Here is an 18,957-nt window from a genome sequence, read left to right on the forward strand (position 1 = left end):
TATGAGAAAATCATTGCTTATTTGTTCCTTTTAATCATATCCTGAAATTCAAAAATTTCAGGGTGTGACAACAAAACATGAAAATCCAGTTCTGTGGGCTCTGTACTGTTAGCCGGCGGCACGCTTATTGCGTGCGTGTGGCTGCGATGGACCTACCCACCTTTCGGTTCAGGCGCAGCTATGGCCATGAAGTCGTCGCTGTACCTTGCAAAACAGATCGGTAGTCGCTGCATTACTTGAATCGGTAGGGTTGGGTCATCAAAAAAAATTAATTACTAAGTTACACTTAACAATGGACGGTCTATACTATATAGGGTACCGTAAAAGACCACGAGATCTCCTACGTTTCTACATAGTATTCTGCTCCCCTTCTCTCTTGTTTCACAAATCTTTTATGCAAACGCCAAGCATATTTCAGTGAAAGTTCAGGCCCGCAATTGCCCTGTCGTCGTTGCCCTTAAAAAAATTATGTGCTAGTTAGAATGGACTACTTGATAAATCCTAGTAAGAGGTGGGCGCCGTCAGAAGCTCCGTGAGACCAAAGCTGCAGCTCAGAGGCTGCATTCCGGTAGATTGCGCCTGCATTCATGTCTGTCGATCTTCAACTAACACATAATGTATTTGTGTTTTTTTATATCTAGGCTTTACAAAAGAGGTTCTTTCCGACAGGAGAGTTTTTATCGATCAAGATATAACCTGGAAAAAGCATTATGCCATGAGCATGGTGGCCCTGCACGCCTCCATCGTCTCCGGGGAAGAAGCATTATGCCTACTGTTCTTGCGGCCCCGGGCATCGAGCCTGGTGTTGTCGAGGAGGAGGACGGTGTCGTTGGTGGGGAGGAATTGAACTTGGTGCCCTCGAGCAGGCGCCAGATCCACGCGATAGGGAAGAAGCAGGTAGGAGATGGGGAAGAAGAAGGAAGCCAGATCCACGCGATAGGGAAGAAGCAGGTAGGAGATGGGGAAGAAGAAGGAACCAGGGGTACCGGATGTCCAAAAAAAGGTTCTCTCTCCTCAAAGTGTCTTCCAGCAAAATTGGCACAAACAAAAGTGTCTTCTACTAAAAGGCTCCACTTTGGGTGTCCGCCAGCAAATGAGCACCACTTTGCGTGTCCGCTAGCAAATTTTTCCTAACAATTTTTACAAGGAGTTTTCGTAGGTATTGCTACAAGCAGGTGCTTTCATCCTTTTTTAGGTTTGTGATACATGTTTCTGGATACAATGGCTTCTGATGTTGCAGAGACTCTCATTTTCTATGTCGCGATAGACTGTTGGTGTTATACATACATTTATGGGCCCACCAGAAGGTTTGGACAGTCCTAAATATGGGGCTGGACACTGAGACGTGTCTGACATGGAGACTATAGCGTATGACAGCGTAGTCTATGTCGCAATACAAGAACTAGTTGAGGATTAGGAAAAGTTCTCATAGCAAAAAGAGTAGAACTCGTCTAGTTGAATCCAACTAGTATTCTTGTAAACAACCGACATGTAACCTTGCCCCTGAACAATTCAATCCGAGTAACACACAGGACGTAGGGTGTTACGCTAGTAAGCAGCCCAAACCTGTCTAAATCGTGTGTCTACGTTTATCTTCAAGTTCCTGATCTTGACGAGTCCCACTAACCAAAATACTACCACAGGCACCCCCTCAGTAGGTTGCTAGGTCCAAACACTAACAGCTGGCGCGCCAGGTAGGGGCACTCGCCGAGAATCCATTGGCGAACTTGATGGCCAAGTCATCATCAAGTTGATCGTCGCGTTTGAAGCAGGCACGATGTTCATCTTCGATTCCTTGGTTTGCAATGCAGACGGAGCTCGAAATTTCTGCCGCCACATTGCGTCAACCCCAGAAAAGAACTAGCAAACCATGAAGCTCTAGCGGCTACATTGACTCGAAAATGTTGGTGACTACGCTGCTAAGCAGCTTGCTGACCAGCATGGTTGCAAGTGCCTTGAGGAGGCATGCTGGAAGTTCATCATGTCCCGCAGAAATTTGAAATCAATCATGGCGAGTAATGACTTTGAGCAACTCATGATCAGTTATCCGTCTCTCGTCAAGGAGTTGCTAGCCAAGGTTGGCTACTGACATGTTCTGAATGTACTATCTAGTCAGCTATTCTGATTTTCTAGTCCTTTTAATTAGTTAGTCATTATGGGCATATGTCATTGCCATCATATTCGGCAATCTGTAATTGGCATTTCAGAAGAAAAATACATAGACGTACCCTGTTCTACTCTCAGAGAGAATCAATTCTCACCTTATGTCCTCGAGTATGACGAATTCAGATTTGGTCATACTGGCGCATGGATTTTTCCGTCTTCAACTTTTCACGCTTTATATGTGCAGTTCAGGAGCCTGGGAGGGCATTTGATGTATGGTGGTCAACCACTACATAAAGATTTAATCGGTGATCCCCGCATTAGTAAAAGTCGATGATATTTTACTCTCCAATCTAACCTGTTAATATGTTTCAGCCAACAATTCTCTGAGAGGTGCAACATCTTGTTCAACTAGAAATAGTTCATTTCAACAACTTCTCTATGCTGTAAACATTTTTCGTACCAACTTTTTACAATTCAATATTTTCTCTATGCAATATTTGTTTCAGACTTTTTTATCATAGTTCAGCCACCAATTATTTCAAAAAAATGCAACATTTTCCATGATATTGTTCCCTCCAGCTATATTTACATTTTCAATTTTTTTGTGACTGTTGGCGCCTTTTCTAAACAACACACGAATGCGCTAGATCGCGTGGGTCACGAACAGATCGAATAGCAAAGATGCTGCATAGGCTGTTCAGACCGGTCCAGCAACCCGGTCAGACCGGTTTCCTAGGGTTTGGCTCGAGTTGATCGTTCGAGGGGGTAACTACCACACTTACGTGGTGGAGGATGGCTAGATTTACAAGCAAACCAGCAAAGGGATAACCAACACACTTACGTGACGAAGAACAACTAGTTTATGAACAAACTAGCAAAGGCCGTCGAAGCTCTTGCCCGGGAGGGACCCCGTCAGGGCGTGGACGTCGCCGGCCGTGCTCTAGGTTGACCAGCAAGCCTATAATGCCATCTATGGTCATGGAGAACAGTAGATGAACAACATGGAGGTAGGAAAAGGATTAGAGTTTAGGAGATAAATGTAAGTTGTAGATTGATTCGATTGGGATGCGCTCAATCGGCTGTGGCCCTTTATATTTGTAAGTGCATTTGGCCCCCATGTGGGTTTTGGTGCTGATGACGTGCATGATTAGGGGACTAACATGATTATCAAGTGATTGATAGGGTTTAATTGCAAAAGAGTGCAAAGGTGTACTTAAAGATTCTCAAGAAGCCCCCAAATGCAAAAATAGAATGGTGTTTGGCTCAAAAGGATTTTCATTTATGTTTTCTAATTTTGAATTTGAGTTTAGGAACATCGTACTATTAAGAGGGATGCAGATGGATAGCTTGAAGATGTTAAAGTGCTCACTTGAGATGCTGACCACCCTGAGAGACACAAAACACCCACTTGCACAACCTTTTTCTCAAATTTTCTGAGTGTATCGGAAGTTCCGATACGTATCAGAAGTTTCTAGATAGTCCTAGCAGGGGTCCTCTGCACATCTGACTTGAGAGTGTCAGAAGTTCCGATACACCATCGGAACTTCCGATAAATGTGCGTCGGGTGTTTCTTGAAACTCCCAACTGGGGTCCTCTACACACTAGTTCTAACTCCATCAGAAGTTCCAACACTGTGTTGGAAGTTCTGATAAGCACATAACGGGACTGTAATGGCTAGTTTTGGGGCCTCAGGTATAAATACCCCCTCAGCGCCCCCATTCAAGGCTGCTAAACTAACTCAAGATAAAATCCCCCTAGAGCATTGAATACACCTCTCCCTCACCTATTTAAGCCAAATCCTTGAGTTCTTGAGCTGGAGTTTGAGTGAGAGCAAGATTGAGGGTGAGTGCCTTGATTTATGAGTAAAGAGTTCAACAAGTTCATCTCAAGAGCACTTCAAGCATCCTCAGCTTTGATTCGCGTTTGTTACTCTTGAAGCTCGCTTCTAGATGGCTAGGCGTCACCCATTTGAGCACCCTCTTCATGTGGTGTGCCCAGGAATGTTTGTATCACCCATCCTTCATGGATTCATAGTAAGTAACTCAATCTTCCTTTGTGGTTGATTGAGGGAGGTAAAGGGTTAGTGAGGACCCAGGTCTTTGTGAGCTCCTCAACGGAGACGTAACTCTCTTAGTGAGAGTGAACTCCGATAACAAATCCTTGTCTCATGTGCTTCTTGTGTTCTTTGTTTCTAGCTTGACCTAGAGGCTTGTTTTTAGCCGATCTCTATATTTGAGTGGTTCCTTGCATATATATCACATGGAGTAGTCTTTACACTTCATTTAATATCTTTTGATTCAAATAGAATTGATAGTTTCAAGTTGCATTTTGAATTTCATTCAGCTCACTCTATTCTATGGGAAGTTCCGATTCTGTACCAGAAGTTCTGATCCATCGGAAGTTCCGGCATAGCGTCGGAAGATTCGACACATCTAATACCGCTGCGAAGTTTTTCAGGAAAATTTGAAGTGAGCCTATTCACCCCCTCTCTAGGAATCACAAGATTCTTTCAATTTGTATCAGAGCCTAATCCCTTGATTAAGGCTTAATCGCTAAGGAATCAAAGATGTCTCATAGTGGGGATGGACTTGCCCCCGTCAAAGAAGCTGCTGCTCGAACAGTTGCCATAGCCGCCGCCGTTGTAAGGGCAACTACAAGCCTTGGAGGAGGCAACGTCGACCCCTTTAGCCAATTCTCAAGAAGTCGACCACCGTCTGTTCATGTCGCAAGCTCAAGCGACGAGTCAAGCTCAAGCGATGAGTTTGAGGGGGAGGACTTGGAGGCCAAGAAAAGAAGAAAAGAAAAAATAAAGGTCAAGATTGAAAAGAAAGCAACCAAGTTGATGAAGAAGAGAATCAAGGAAGAAAGCGAAAAGCATCCCTTCTTCAGTTATCACTAAGTTCCTCTTAACTACCCATCTCCTTCCTCTCAATATCCTTCTTCACAATTTCAATCCGTTACAAAAGGATTAGGGTTGAGGGTTTAGGAGATAAAAATGAGTTGTAGATTGATTCGATTGGGATGCCCTTAATCGGCCATGGCCCTTTATATTTATAGGATGGGGAGGTCTTGTCCCAGTAGGAGACGAAGGTTATACAAATCTCGTGTCAAAATACAACTCCTAACATGAATTAGGCTGGACTAACTAGTCAGACTGCCTATCCCAACCAATCAGACCGGTCAGCACAGGGCTGAACTTTGCTAGAGACATATCCCTCTCATCCGGACTTCAAATTGGACGTTCCACATATGCATCTCTCGTCTCGGCCGTGCCAGACTGGCTACAGATACCCAGACCGGTCAGACCGCCTGGAGGAACTGGTCTGACCGGCTGGTCTCAGCTTGATCGGTTTGCTGCCACTTTTGGACTCCAACCGTTACATTTTGATTACTCTACTTTTCTATGAAATATATATTTTATTCTGCAGCAGTTTTTATATGGTTCCGGCAACAAATTTGTAAGGTATACAACATTTTCCTTATAGAGATGTTGTATTGTGTTTTCTAAGTGGATGGTCATTACATATATAAAGATCTAGTGGTGCACCACAGTGTAGCCAGTTGCCACGGCATCACCTTGTAACTGCCGGACTTGCACCGGCACCTCAGTGACCTCCTCGCCAGCAGGGTGGGAGCAGATGTGGACTTCGTGGTTGGGGGCGAGGTGTTCCCGGTGCATAAGAGTGTGCTAGCTGCCCGGTCACCGGATTTCATGGCAGAGCGCTCTTTGGAGGTAGTATAATAGGGAAAGCTTCAACCAGCATACAGTTTTATGACATGGATGCAAGCGTGTTCCAGGCCATGCTCGAATTCATCTACACCGATTCCCTGCCTTACGTCGATGAGTGCTACAAGACATTGATGGCTCAACATTGCTTGTGGCGGCCCATAGGTATAACCTTGCAAGGCTAAAGTCGATTTGCGAGGATATGTTGCACCAAGGTATGTATGCAGAAACGGTTGGAACAATAGTGATGCTAGCGGAGCGCTATGGCTGCCACGGGCTAATGGAGGCATACTTCATGTTCATCTAGTCCCTCAATCAGCAATCACAAGGAGGTAGACATGGCGAGTGATGGCTTCCATCATTTGAGGAGCAGTTCCCCCTTCTCTTTTCTAGGAGGTGCGCAAAGGTTGCTCGGTGACTAGCTCGACTCGGACGAAGCAAAATTAGATGTCAACTTTGTATTTATTTTTATGTAATTGATGTTTAGTATGAGTTTCACATATTTATCCGTTCAATACTACATGTATATCTCGTTGAAACAAGAGGTATGTTCTATTAAAGGTTAAGTACTCGAAGAGATGAAACGATCGGTTAAATTTCTCTTCCATTCAAGCCCTATAAAAAAGGGGACTGAATCTACTATTCATAGACCAACTAACTCCGAATAAGCCATCCAACAACAAAGAGTGTTCTTTTAGCTCCAAGTGACCGCAGTATAATTAAAGCAGCACTCACACCTATAAAAACATGTATGGAGAAATGCATAGAAATGCACATGCATTTATTTAGGATCCAAAACAAACCAAAAGAGCAATTTTCAATCACAACTAATATGAGTAATTAAGGGTAACATAATCTCTTCTCATAACTACTAATGTATCTGAAATTGAAATTTTCTAAAAGGACACTCATTTTTGAATGAAGCGAATACCAAATGGGGGGTGGTCCTGCACATCTAGGTTGAAGTCGTATACTTAATATTATGGATGGTTTTTTCTCCTAAATTTAAATTCTAAGTGGGCAGTACATATACACGTGTAATAATATCTAGTGGTACTCATTTTACTTGACTACTACTCATTTCTCGGCGTAGGGAACTTCTTGAACTTTGCGCCTTCACTGTCGGAGGGCACAGCTGGAGGGTTAGGTATCACCCTGATGGTATGGACGACAAATCCGAGGATTACATATAGCCGTTTACCTAGAATGTCTTGACGATCCTGGTTATGACAGCGTGATCATGGCACGATTCCAGTTCAGTTTAGTCGATCAGATTAGGGAGCCATGGCACGTAAAAGACAGCAGGATACTACGTTCTTTCTCCAGAAGAACATGGTGGTGGGGCTTTTCTGAATTCTTCCTAAGGGAGGATTTAGAGTCCTCGTCACATATCAAGGATGAATGTTTAAAGATCAGGTATGCTGTTACCATCGTTAAGAATATCCGCACGGAGGTCACCACCGACACGGAGTTACCCGTGGTACCGCCATCGGAGCTGCACCAACATCTCGGCGATCTACCCAAGATTAGCAGAGTGAAAGGCGATGTCAAGTTCAAGGTTGGTGGCAAGAAGTTCAGGGCGCACAGGAACGTGCTCGCTACTCGGTCGTCGGTGTTCATGGTGGAGCTCTTTGGGAAGATGAAGGAGAAGAAGGCGGCTTGCGTGCGGATCAAAGACATGGAACCAGGAGTGTTCAAGGCCTTTCTTCATTTCATCTACACCGACTCGGTGCCTGAGATCGACGAGGGTGACAAGATGGCGATGGCCCAACATCTGCTCGTGGTTGCGGACAGGTATCAATGGAGAGGCTAAAGCTCATCTGCGAAGTCATGTTGCATGACTACGTCGATACTGATAATGCAGCGACTATGCTGGTTCTGGCTGAGCAGCATGGGTGCCATGGGCTCAAGCAGGCATGCCTTAGGTTCATCGCTTCTCCTTGCAATCTGAAGGTGGTCATGGCGAGTGAAGGTTTTGAATACCTGACGAGAAGTCGCCCTTCTCTTCTCAAGGAGCTGGCCACCAATATTGTTGTGTAGACTGTAGACCCATCAGCTCCAATAATTTATAATAAAATAAGTCCAAGACATTGGTGAGGATATATATACTAGGCGTGAATAAAATATTTAATATTGTATATATATAGTTTGGATATATTCAATCCTCTATATCTGCAATTAGTAATTCTATCTATAATTCTATACTATAAACATAGAAAACAATTGAAAACACTTCCCACCCGATTTAGGCCCACCGTACTTCTCATGTTGGACCCACGATTAAGGGAGGTGGGGAGGGTTCTAGACCCATAAAAACCGCGAGTTAGAAAATATTTCTGCCAAAAATCTAATGTTTTTCTCACCGCTCCGGTTCCTTACCCACCGGTTGTATACCCATTAAAGAAAACGCAAAACCCTTTCAAGGGTGCCGCCAAGTTTCCGTACCCCATACGTCGTCATCCTGCTGGTTTGCTCGCTGGTTCGCGCCATTGCCGCCTTGCCAGCCAAGTGTCTCGCGCTCTGCTCCACGGTGTTGTCAACTACCTCGTCAGACCATCGGCAAGAGCAGCGGTGCCGTGCCATCCCTGGCTCGCGCCGCGGACAACCGAAGGCGGCGTCGGGCGCGGCACGTAACCGCCACAGGTAAACTAGCACGCGCGCGCGCTGCAGTTCAATTTGCTACTATACATTAGGCACTAATTACGTTCAGCAATTTGTTGCCGAGAGCCGTCCAAATTACACGTCTCAGTTTCAGTTATTTTTTTCGATCTCTCTCAATTCCAGGTTGTTACATTTACCTTTTTTTTATATGTCCATCTCTTTCTTTAGTCTCTCTTTAGAATGAACCAATCCGCACGTAATCTGTGTAAGTGTTGCTGCAATGCTTTGATTAGTTGGAAAATGTCCCGGTGCTCGTGATAGTCATAACGCTAGCTAGGGTCTGTCCTCCACACCTCTCCTCCCTGTTCCTCCCGCCGCCCTCATCCTCTCAAGGGCCATGGCCACATGGCGGTGGTAGTGTGGCCGGTGATCCCATGGGCAGCAAATCCATGGGCGGTGGGTGACGCTATGGTGGTAGGTGACGCTATCTCGCTGCTGCTCCGCATGTGCCACCGGTTCCCCCCCATCGCTGGTAAGCCTAATGCCACCCCTTCTTTCCTACGTAACTCTACCCCTCCCCTTCCATGTTGTGCTGCAGATTTAGAGGAGCTACTATTTTTCGCTACAAGGTTCAGTAAAAAAACGGCTCGGGCTCCTTTGGTGCTTTGCATGCCGAGCCTTTTTCAACAATCTTATATGGTAGGGCTTTTGCAGAAGTCGCTGGAGGAGCCGAAGCTTATGTCCTGCCAAAGAAGGCATGGGGCAGACAAACAGGAACCCTCTATCCAATCCAAAGCAAAGAGGTGCATGCATGGAGCCGGTCTTCTCCCGATGGCCCTCACATGAACAAATTAACCCAAGTTACAATTATAATTTATTTTTTTATTACGTGCGTCTATGCTAGTTAATATATAATAATGTATATATAGTAGGTTGGGAGGCTCTACATGTCAGTAATTTTCAGTGTACAGTTGAATAAAATATACTAGTATAGATACGATTTGGTGCATAATTTAAATGCTTTCATTTCGTCCAAATCATAAATCATGATTGTTTTTTCAAAAATATAAATATAGTTATTGCGCAAGACAGGGAGAATTTCAGTACTTGCATTGGGACGTAATTGGCATGCCTTTAATTATATGACACCAAATTCACAATTCTTTTAAAATTTGACGTCGAGTCATGCGAATTCTTCATTTCAAGTATTTCTCTGCCTCTCTTTCTCTCTATTTTCCTCCTTTTCCCCTTCTATATTTTGTTTTTCCAGCCCTTGTTAGAGCAACTTCAAGATAGATGCTATCCAACTTGCCAAGTTAAAATTCGGCAAGCCCATAAGAAAATCGTGATCCAATAGAGTTGCTGTCTAGCTCTTCATCCCATTCGACTTGCCAAACTTATTCTTACACTTGCCAAACTTGGCAAGCCAATTTGCCCTGCCAAAGTGTGGGTCCCAGAATGGAGAGTGTAAAATGGAGAGGCTGTTGTAGTGCAAAATGGAGAGGTTGTTAGAGTGGATGGAGAGTGTATATTTTTAGAGAGGAACCTAGCCGTTGGGATTTTGAGAATGGGAAATGAATAGTCTGTTGAAATGAACAACTCAATATGGAGAGGAATCTTTTTGCCAACTCATATAGAGAGCCAAAAATGGATAGTTTATTGGAGATGCTCTGAGTAGACCAATTTCGCCCATCCCTTATCCCTACCTTGTCCGAAAATTAGAACGCCACTAGCTCGCTCTCGCACCACCGTGTTGTTCACGGTAAGGGAGGGGCAACTCCATGTGATACCTGTCCGCAACCACAAGCAAGGCAGTATATTCAATGCGGCAAATAATCACGGCATCATTGGAGGAGCTCGCCACCATTGAACTGGCTCCGGTCGATGTTGCGCCCCAGCATGCGCCCCACCACCCCTGCGTCTACCACCGGCTTCGGCTCCAGCTGTGTAGCTATGTCGCTCATCACTGCATGCTGGGCTAGGGTCTGACCATGAGGGAAGATGTAACACCACCCTAGGATGCTACTAAACCACACCGAACAAAAGGGGAAAAGGTTTGACAGCATCTCACCTAGAACAAGAACATCGCGAAAGCAACAAATAATAAAATATGTAAATAGATAAAGCACACTAGCATGAACGAAAGATCCTAACATGATATCCAAGCGATTTAAAAGATAAGGTTTAACAAATCTTAGCCAATATTAAGCAACAACAAACTCTCATATAGAAGGACTTAATTACTAAAGCATAACACTAGAGAATTTTGATTAAGGTGAAGTGTGTGACGTGCGTGCTGCTACTTCCCAATCCCTCAAGCAAAGCATCCATCCAGCAAGTACTTGAGATGATAAGATGATAAAAACAGGGTAAGATATAAAATCTCAGCAAGTAAAAAGCTATTTATACTACAGGTCTATTAAGCATTGATTCAATAGATATCATTAGCAATGCTCCTCAATGAATAATTATAATAATAATATCAACTCCAACACCCTCATATACAAATAAAAAAACCAATTCATCACCAAACCTTGAGAAGTCAAAATAAATGCAGTAGAAAACCAATAGCACCCTAAATACAAATGCAATGCAAATGTCATGTCTCCTACCTTGATACTTAACAAAGTATGAAGCTATATCATTATGCCCAATAAACGATGTTGTACTAGTACGGTCGCGGCTATCAAGCGGCAACATAACTCCATATGCTATGCATTATGATACAAAGAAATGCAATACAAGGATAGATTGCATAGAGACAGAGTATACACCGCATATACCAGATAAGTCTCTCCACATTTGTCAACATAAGCCTCATCCTAGTTATGCCAACAAGAGCAATAGCCATGTTATAAAGTAAAGAACAGGGCATATGTAATAATAATAGTAAGATGTGCATAAATCTATATTTGAATGGGTCATATTCTGAAATTTAAGGTAGAGGTAGAATAAATGGAAATTTAAAGCTTGTAGCAACCACCGCCACATTACTTGCTTCTCAACGAAGGAGACAGCCGCTCTAAGCATGATCCAGAGCATTACCACCTATTTTGACACAATAAGATCAGAACACATTCTCAAACAAACATGTGCATGCAATAAGAAAGGCACTCATATAGCCCAACCCATCAAACAAGCAATAACGATGAACATCGCCTATGCTAACTGCAGCAGTGCTGCTTCATATTTTTGTATCTTTTAAATTACAAAAGATATGAAGCAAGAAAATACACCTTAGCAAGCTAAGGAAAAAAGTATAAGACTTTGTATGGATCCTCTATTTTTAACATGATCCCAAAGAGAGGTAAAATAGCAGTTGAATGTGAAGTGTAGAATCTGTCTGAATTTTCGGGCAACAGCATACAAAAATTCATATCTCCCAAACTCCTTGTCCAAATATTCAAATTTTGTTAGAATGTACATATTTAGGCATCCTAAAACTTTGTTATTATGGGTTTCCACGAATACATGTCTAAACATATTTGGGCAACCTAAGATCATCTAATACATGTCTAAACATCTGCTATCAAAATCTGGACATTCAGAAACAACATCCACACAATATTCAATAACTGAAAATATACTCCACCAAAAAATATGAAACTTTGACAGCAGTTAGATCTCAAAAACCTCTACAACTTTTGTATGATCCACTTTTGGAGGAAAAATCATTTAGGTTGCCAGAACTACAGGGACAGCAGCACTACTTGATCTACAGGACAGCAGACCTTAGATCGACCTCCAAATGGTGTTTTCCCCCACAAATCCACTAATCCCCATGACCAAGAACCATCTAAAAACATCAATTAGCAGAGCTAAAGTGGATTCACCTCACCTTGGTCATCCCCCAAATCTAGGTCAGCAAGATTGAGATGGGGAAAAGCATGTATACTCCAAAGATGCACCACATCTTGATCATCTCCTCCTCCTCAATCCATTTTTCTTCTTTTCCCTTGTTTTCTTGCTGCTATGGAGGAGGTTCTAGAGAGGGCGCTGGTGCTGTGGAGAGGGAGACGTTCTTGTGGGAGGAGTACCAACACGAAGAGGGAGAAGCGGCACTGGAGAAGGTCCTCGGTTCCCTTATGGTTTTGAGGGGTGGGCGAGTTGGGCCTTGCTATTGGGCTGGTTGGAGACCTTGGCCCATTCCTAAAGTTTTCTCCTTTTCTTTCAAAATTCCAAGTGTTACAGAAGAGGTGACGGGGGCTTGGCTGTTTTACGAGTCACGAAACCCATAGCCAAAGCTGCCTTAACGGAGGACCAGATGGAGGTGGTGCCGGCCTCGGTGCTTTGTAGTCTTGTAGATATTTTATTGCCTTTTGAAGCTCAAAAGGCCGTAATTCTAACCATGAATCGCACCAGATATACAAGAGTTGCATAACGATCCGCCACAGAGATCATGTCCCAGCCTGTTACAATTACAACTACGAATTAGCCAGTTACCATCATATACCCAACTCATCACACCTATGGTAGGAAAATACATCCACGCTGCCAAACGTATCTAATCTCGACATGTGTTGGTACAGATAGAGTCCTAGCGGTGCACACCAATTGCCTTCCGGATCCTTCTCCTCTGGCCAACAATATAGAGATGCTCTCCGGTTCATACCAATTGGATCCACCGCTGTTTTCTTGCTACATCAGCGCACCGGCGGTATGCCCTGCCCTAAACCTGCCGCCTCCGTCGTCGGCGCCGGTGATGGCGGTGGCACTGGCACGTCGATCGTGTCCGCCGAGACCGCCACCGGGTGGCACGTGATAAAGATCGAAGGATTCTCCAAATTGCTCAGAGCATACCATGTTGGCATGTCCACCCATTACGGTAATTTCAGCGTCGGAGGACATAGCTGGTCCATCGAATGCTATCCTGGAGGTTTCAAATGGAAGACTGCCGATTTTGTTTCCTTTGGTCTGTATCTCCATCGTCCTGCTAGTGCCACTGATGATGTTGACGTCAAGGCAGGATATAGGTTAAGCATACTCGACAAAGACGGTGAGCCAATGTACACAGAAAGTTGTAGTGTCAGGACCTACTCGAGCAAAGGATCATCATGGGTTTTCACCGATTTTATCGAAAGGAAGGATTTGGTGTCGACTTATCTCCGTTCAACAAATGATAGCATCTGTATGAGGTGCGATGTCACCGTCGTTGAGGATATCTGCGAAGAGAGCGTGGTGCCGCAGTCAGACCTTCACCAGCATCTTGGTGACCTGCTAGGAAGCGAGGTTGGAGGGGACGTGACGTTTCAGGTCAGCGGCGAGGAACTCGTCGCGCACAAGTACTTGCTCGCAGCACGATCTTCAGTCTTCAAGGCGCAGTTCTTCGGCGGCCAGATGAAGGATAGGGCTGCGACTCGTGTTCGGATAGCGGACATTGAAGCGAGGGTGTTCAAGGCCATGCTACACTTCATCTACACCGACTCCCTGCCTGACGATGGAGAAGACAAGATAGTGATGGCTCAGCATCTGCTTGTGGCTGCCGACAGGTATAACATCGGGAGACTAAAGTTGATCTGTGAGAACACGCTGCTCACTTTTATTAACACAAGTGTAGTGGCGACAACGCTTGTTCTAGCTGAGCAGCATGGATGCCATCGGCTTAAGGAGGCGTGCCTTAAGTTCCTCAAGTCTAATGACAATTTTAGAGAAGTGGGTGGTGTTGACTACAAACATCTTATGAGAAGTTGCCCGTCTCTTTTCGACGAGCTGCTTGCTGAGCATGGCCTGTCAGATGAAGGCAACAAAAAAGCTTAAAGCACTATCCTTATTGTAAGTACTTGCTATTTGTGTCCAGGTCAAGAACTCAAAGATTGTATGTGGTTCAACTTAATCTATCATTGTTATGTCTGCGTCTCGATTAAATTCATATTCACCCATTTATTGAATTGTCTTAATATGGGAATTATCTTCCTAGAGGGTTTTGGGTGCTTATGATGTTTCTTGGATGCGTGATCAGGCACTAGTGCATAACATGTACTTGAACATGCGTCAAGCTGGCCCGTGTGATATCTTCAAAAATCTAGAATTGGAGCAGCAAAATAGCTGAAGACCCTCATTTGTTCTTACAAAAATTCGACACGATATATGCATTCCTTTTAAACAAGTACTTTCATTTATCATTCTACTGTTATTGTCTACTTTGGGAACATCTATATGTCGAGATATTCTTCGTCGAGACCTCGGGCCGCTATTTATACTGGGTGCATGTTTTACTGGTAGTATCCACGGTTGAAGAGGCGCAATAGTGCTTAACTGATCCTGCATGTGGAAGCGCAAATAACTATACTATTTACGGAGACGAATGTTTTTATGTTGGTGCTTGATGAAATTATGTTTCTTCTCATTACACACACAGACATAATCACCATGTTGCATTACGCCAACAAGATGTCAATACCAACGAGGTGTTTTTTACATAAGTTGGTGCGATTACATTCGTATTCAATTTCTCCAATTGTTTACATTCTGCTAAGTTTTGGTCCAGGAGGGTATGCCTCTGTATGAGTAACTGCACAATGCATTCATCTGTCCTCTTGTTTCTCTCAAAGGTAGCAATTTTTAGATAATGCTCTCAAAAGGTATCTGGTGTGTGCATGTACAGATGGTTACCTTTTCTAGCTGAAAACCAATTAATTTTCTCCCAGGAAGGCTCTGGCAACCAGGCGTGGTGCTTATCTTGTAGTAGCAGCAGCAGCAGCACTTGATGAAGCGCAGTAGTGCTTAAAGGATGCTTGCTTGTAGGACTGCAAAAAAAAGTTAGTAAAATAAGCAGAGACCAATGTTGATCCGAAAGCAAGAACTCATGCTTGTCAATAAGGGGGCATAACTGAAAAGCGGTCAAATAATAAAGAAATAAACATTACTATGATAACCTGTTTGACAGTCATGACATCAGACATGAAGTCGTGTTCTCTCGGATCGCAGAAAAAAAAAGGTCATCTAAAATGTATCCCAAATTGCTTGAAGGGAGTCCCCACAAACAATTTCAGCATATAGGGGACCATTGGTGCGGCAGATTTCCTAAACGCTTATACAACACAACTCCAGATTTTATTCAAGTCAAGGGATATTTTTAGGTTCTGTTACTAGCGATACGAAATACTTATTATATTCTAATTAAATCCTACTATACTATAAAAAAGATATAGATAGACTAAAAACAGGACATCATTTAGATTTTCCAATTTGGAAAATCACATGTTCGTTTAATTCGTATGAACCTAAAAATACAATGACTTAGAGAAGTTCCTACCACGAACTTTGCATCCACGTATCTCTCCCAAAATATCGGATCCACTTGTCAGCGGGTCAATCTATTATTTTAGTTCTCCTTTCCCTAACCCTCTTTCTCGGCTCTCCACGAGTCCACTACACTGCGGGGGCCGGTGTTCGGGGCACTAAACAACCGGCTAACCGGCGAGGAGCCATGGGTTTGGGGCGCGCATGAGGCAGACCAGTTTGGGTGGCGGTATGGGGTGCGCATGAGGCAGACTGGCTTTGAGGCGAGGGGCTGCACGAGGAGCAGCGCGTGCGCTCTTTTCCCAGTGTGGCTGGCATGGTGTCGAGCAGGCGACGACAGCCGCCTACACACGAGGAAGAAGCAAGGGTGCCTTGGAGAATATGGAAGGATATGGCAGGTAGTCTCCCCGTTCTTGAGGAGAGAGGATTTCTTGAGGAGAGGAGGCTGTTTTTAAATCTCCCAAAAATGCTTGCAAAGGAGCTGCTATATGAGTTGTATTAGAGGCGCTGACATGAATATTTGTGTTGGTGGTGCTAGCTAGCCTACTCGATGTAGAACTATACTAATGAAAAAGATCGACGGTAATGCAGCATGTACGAAACTACTTAAAGAAAGTGTGAATATTTCCTACCCAAATACAAACTGAGTGTTTCTTTGATTGGTTTAGGTTACCAAAATACAAACTGAGTGTTTCTCAAAGTAAAAACAAACTATGTATGTGCTGGATGGTAAAAAAGTTACGTATAAGCGTGTTCGGATCGGAATATGATTAGACATGTACGAAACAGAGGAGGATCGGAATACGAATTCGAACCGCAACAATCTCATCCAATCACCAACATATAAGTTGCCCGGCGCTCGATTCTCCTGTGCATCTCATTGCAAAAACAATACCGACTGCTGGCCACTTGACAACGCATGGAGCACGACGCGATGCCACCCTCTCCGCCGTGTTCCGCCGCGGCCGACGACGGCTACAGCGCGTCGATCGCCGAGACGGCGACCGGGTGGCACTTGCTCAAGGTCGTCGGCTACTCCCAATTCAAGGGCATCGGGGTCGCCAGGCGCATCAAATCATCAAGCTTCCTCGTCGGAGGGCACAGCTGGTGCGTCATCTTCTTCCCCGACGGTTCCAGCGAGGAGACCGCCGAATGGGTATCCCTGGGGCTCCGTCTCGAGCGTCTTGGCAGCACGGACGGCGGCGACGTCCTGGTACGGACCAAGTACAGCTTCCTCGACCGGGTCGGAGAGCCCATCCCGTCTTCCACGAGAACGGGCACCAGTTGGCTAACCTTCTCGAGGACGTCCCAGTCATGGGTCTACTCACAGTTCATCAAAAGGGAGGACATGGAGTCATCGTATGTCAAAAAGGACAAGTTCTGTATCAGGTGCGACGTCAGAGTCATTGAGAACTGCTGCCAATTGTCAGCCGCGGTACCACCATCGGAAATGCGCCGGCATTTCATGGACCTCCTAGCCAGCGGGGTTGGAGCCGATGTCGCATTCGATGTCGGCGGTGAGACGTTCGCGGCGCACAAGAACGTGCTCGCGGCACGGTCGTCTGTGTTCAAGGCGGAGTTCTTCGGCGGCACGATGAAGGAGAACGTGGCCACCCGTGTGAGGGTCGACGGCATCGAGCCAAGGGTGTTCAAGGCCATGCTCCACTTCGTCTACACCGACTCGTTGCCGAGGTTTGACCGCGGCGACGAGCTTGTGATGGCTCAGCATCTGCTCGTGGCGGCGGACAGGTATGACATGCAGAGGCTAGCGTCGATGTGCGAGTTTGCTCTCTGCTTGTTCATTGACACGAGCGTAGCGGTGAGTACGCTTGTGCTTGCTGAGCAGCATGGATGCCGTCGGCTCAAGGAGGCATGCTTCAAGTTCCTCAAGGATTCTGGGAAGTACAAGGAGGTTCTGATGGGGGATGACTTTGAACATCTGGCAAACAGTTGCCCCTCTCTTGTCGACGAGCTGTGTGAAAAGTTCGGTGTGTCACCTCTTGGAAACTGAAGCAGCAGAATAGTATTGGATTTTCTCCCTGATTTTTTTTCTTTGTTTCTTTGGGCCCTTCCAATTATCGTACTGGGCTGTACACTGTACTCTATCTCTGCGTATCTTATGTTTGCTTACAGATATAAACTCCAACTCGAATTTTCTCAAATTTAAAGTTACATCAAACATCCATGCGTAACGTCCGTGGATTCTGTAGTTGCACATAGTACAATAAATCTCGAAACTACCGTCTCCTACCCATACACGTCGTCCTTGGGTTCCATTGTCACAAAACAAAACTCCTCGGCAGTCGGTAGTTTACTCCGTCTCCGGCGGCACCATGTCGACCGTCTCCGGCGAGGCGGTGGCGATGTGGTCGGGCGTGATCACGGTGGAGGGGTACTCCCAAACCAAGGGAGTCCTCGGCGTCGGCAACAGCTTCAACTCCAGAGCGTTCAGTGTCGGAGGACACGGCTGACGCATCGAATACTACCCCGACAGCTATACCCGGACGAACGCCGACTGGATAAGCTTCGGTCTCGGCCTTGATCGTCGACGTGGAGGACGTCGAGGCGCAGTTTGCGTTCAGCCTGCTCGACCAGACCGGAGCGCCTGTGCCGGCGTGCACGGGAGCCAGCGCCGTGTGCACTTTCTCCAGCAGGGATCCGTCAAGGGACTTCGAAAGGTTCATCGAGAGGAGGGAGCTAGCTGGAGTCGTCGCCGTGTCTCAGGGATGACAGTTTCAGCGCCAGGTGCTGTGTCACCGTCCACAAGGCCGAAGGTAAGGAACCCATGGTCACCGTCTCGGCGTTTCATGACCGCGCTACCGAGGTGGAAGAGGATGTGATGGTGATCGGTGTTGACAGGAAGATGATGGAGGAGCACGTGAGCACGCTCGTTGCAATGTCATTGGTGGCTATAGATGAGATCTACAGCTTGAGGGACTAGAAGGTACGACGATGGTTAGGGAGACGGATACGTGACAAGGAAGCTTAGAGTGTTCAAAAAATTTAGAATGATGTCAACAAATTTGCCTACATGGCATCTTATATACTGAAAATGAAACTAGCAATAGGACTGCCTTAAACATGTTGTGGTCGTTTTACTGATTCGTGGCTCTTGGGTGCTATGTGAATAGGTACTTCATTGTTGTAGATGATATATGGGAGACATCAACATGGGACGTACGGGATCAAAATCGCTTTCGTCGACATTAAACGTGGACGTAGAATGATAAACAGCTACGCGTAATTCTCAAGTTTCGATGGAGATTGGTGATGTTTATACA

At 45.2% G+C, this 18,957-nt stretch overlaps 2 protein-coding genes and 1 pseudogene across 2 annotated transcripts; all 3 read left to right on the plus strand.

Moving 5' to 3' along the window:
* The first annotated feature begins 7,073 nt into the window (after positions 1–7,073).
* LOC101777139 lies at positions 7,074–7,873 on the plus strand (annotated as a pseudogene).
* Positions 7,874–13,093: 5,220 nt separating this feature from the next.
* Positions 13,094–14,191, plus strand: LOC101777553 (BTB/POZ and MATH domain-containing protein 2). Its single transcript, XM_004980709.1, has one exon. It carries the CDS (start codon positions 13,094–13,096, stop codon positions 14,189–14,191), a length of 1,098 nt encoding a protein of 365 aa, XP_004980766.1.
* A 2,404-nt stretch (positions 14,192–16,595) lies between these two features.
* Positions 16,596–17,687, plus strand: LOC101777972 (BTB/POZ and MATH domain-containing protein 2). The gene has a single exon (XM_004980710.1). It carries the CDS (start codon positions 16,596–16,598, stop codon positions 17,685–17,687), a length of 1,092 nt encoding a protein of 363 aa, XP_004980767.1.
* The last annotated feature ends 1,270 nt before the right edge of the window (positions 17,688–18,957 follow it).

The sequence above is a fragment of the Setaria italica genome, chromosome VIII, assembly GCF_000263155.2.
Source record: "Setaria italica strain Yugu1 chromosome VIII, Setaria_italica_v2.0, whole genome shotgun sequence".
NCBI lineage: Eukaryota > Viridiplantae > Streptophyta > Magnoliopsida > Poales > Poaceae > Setaria > Setaria italica.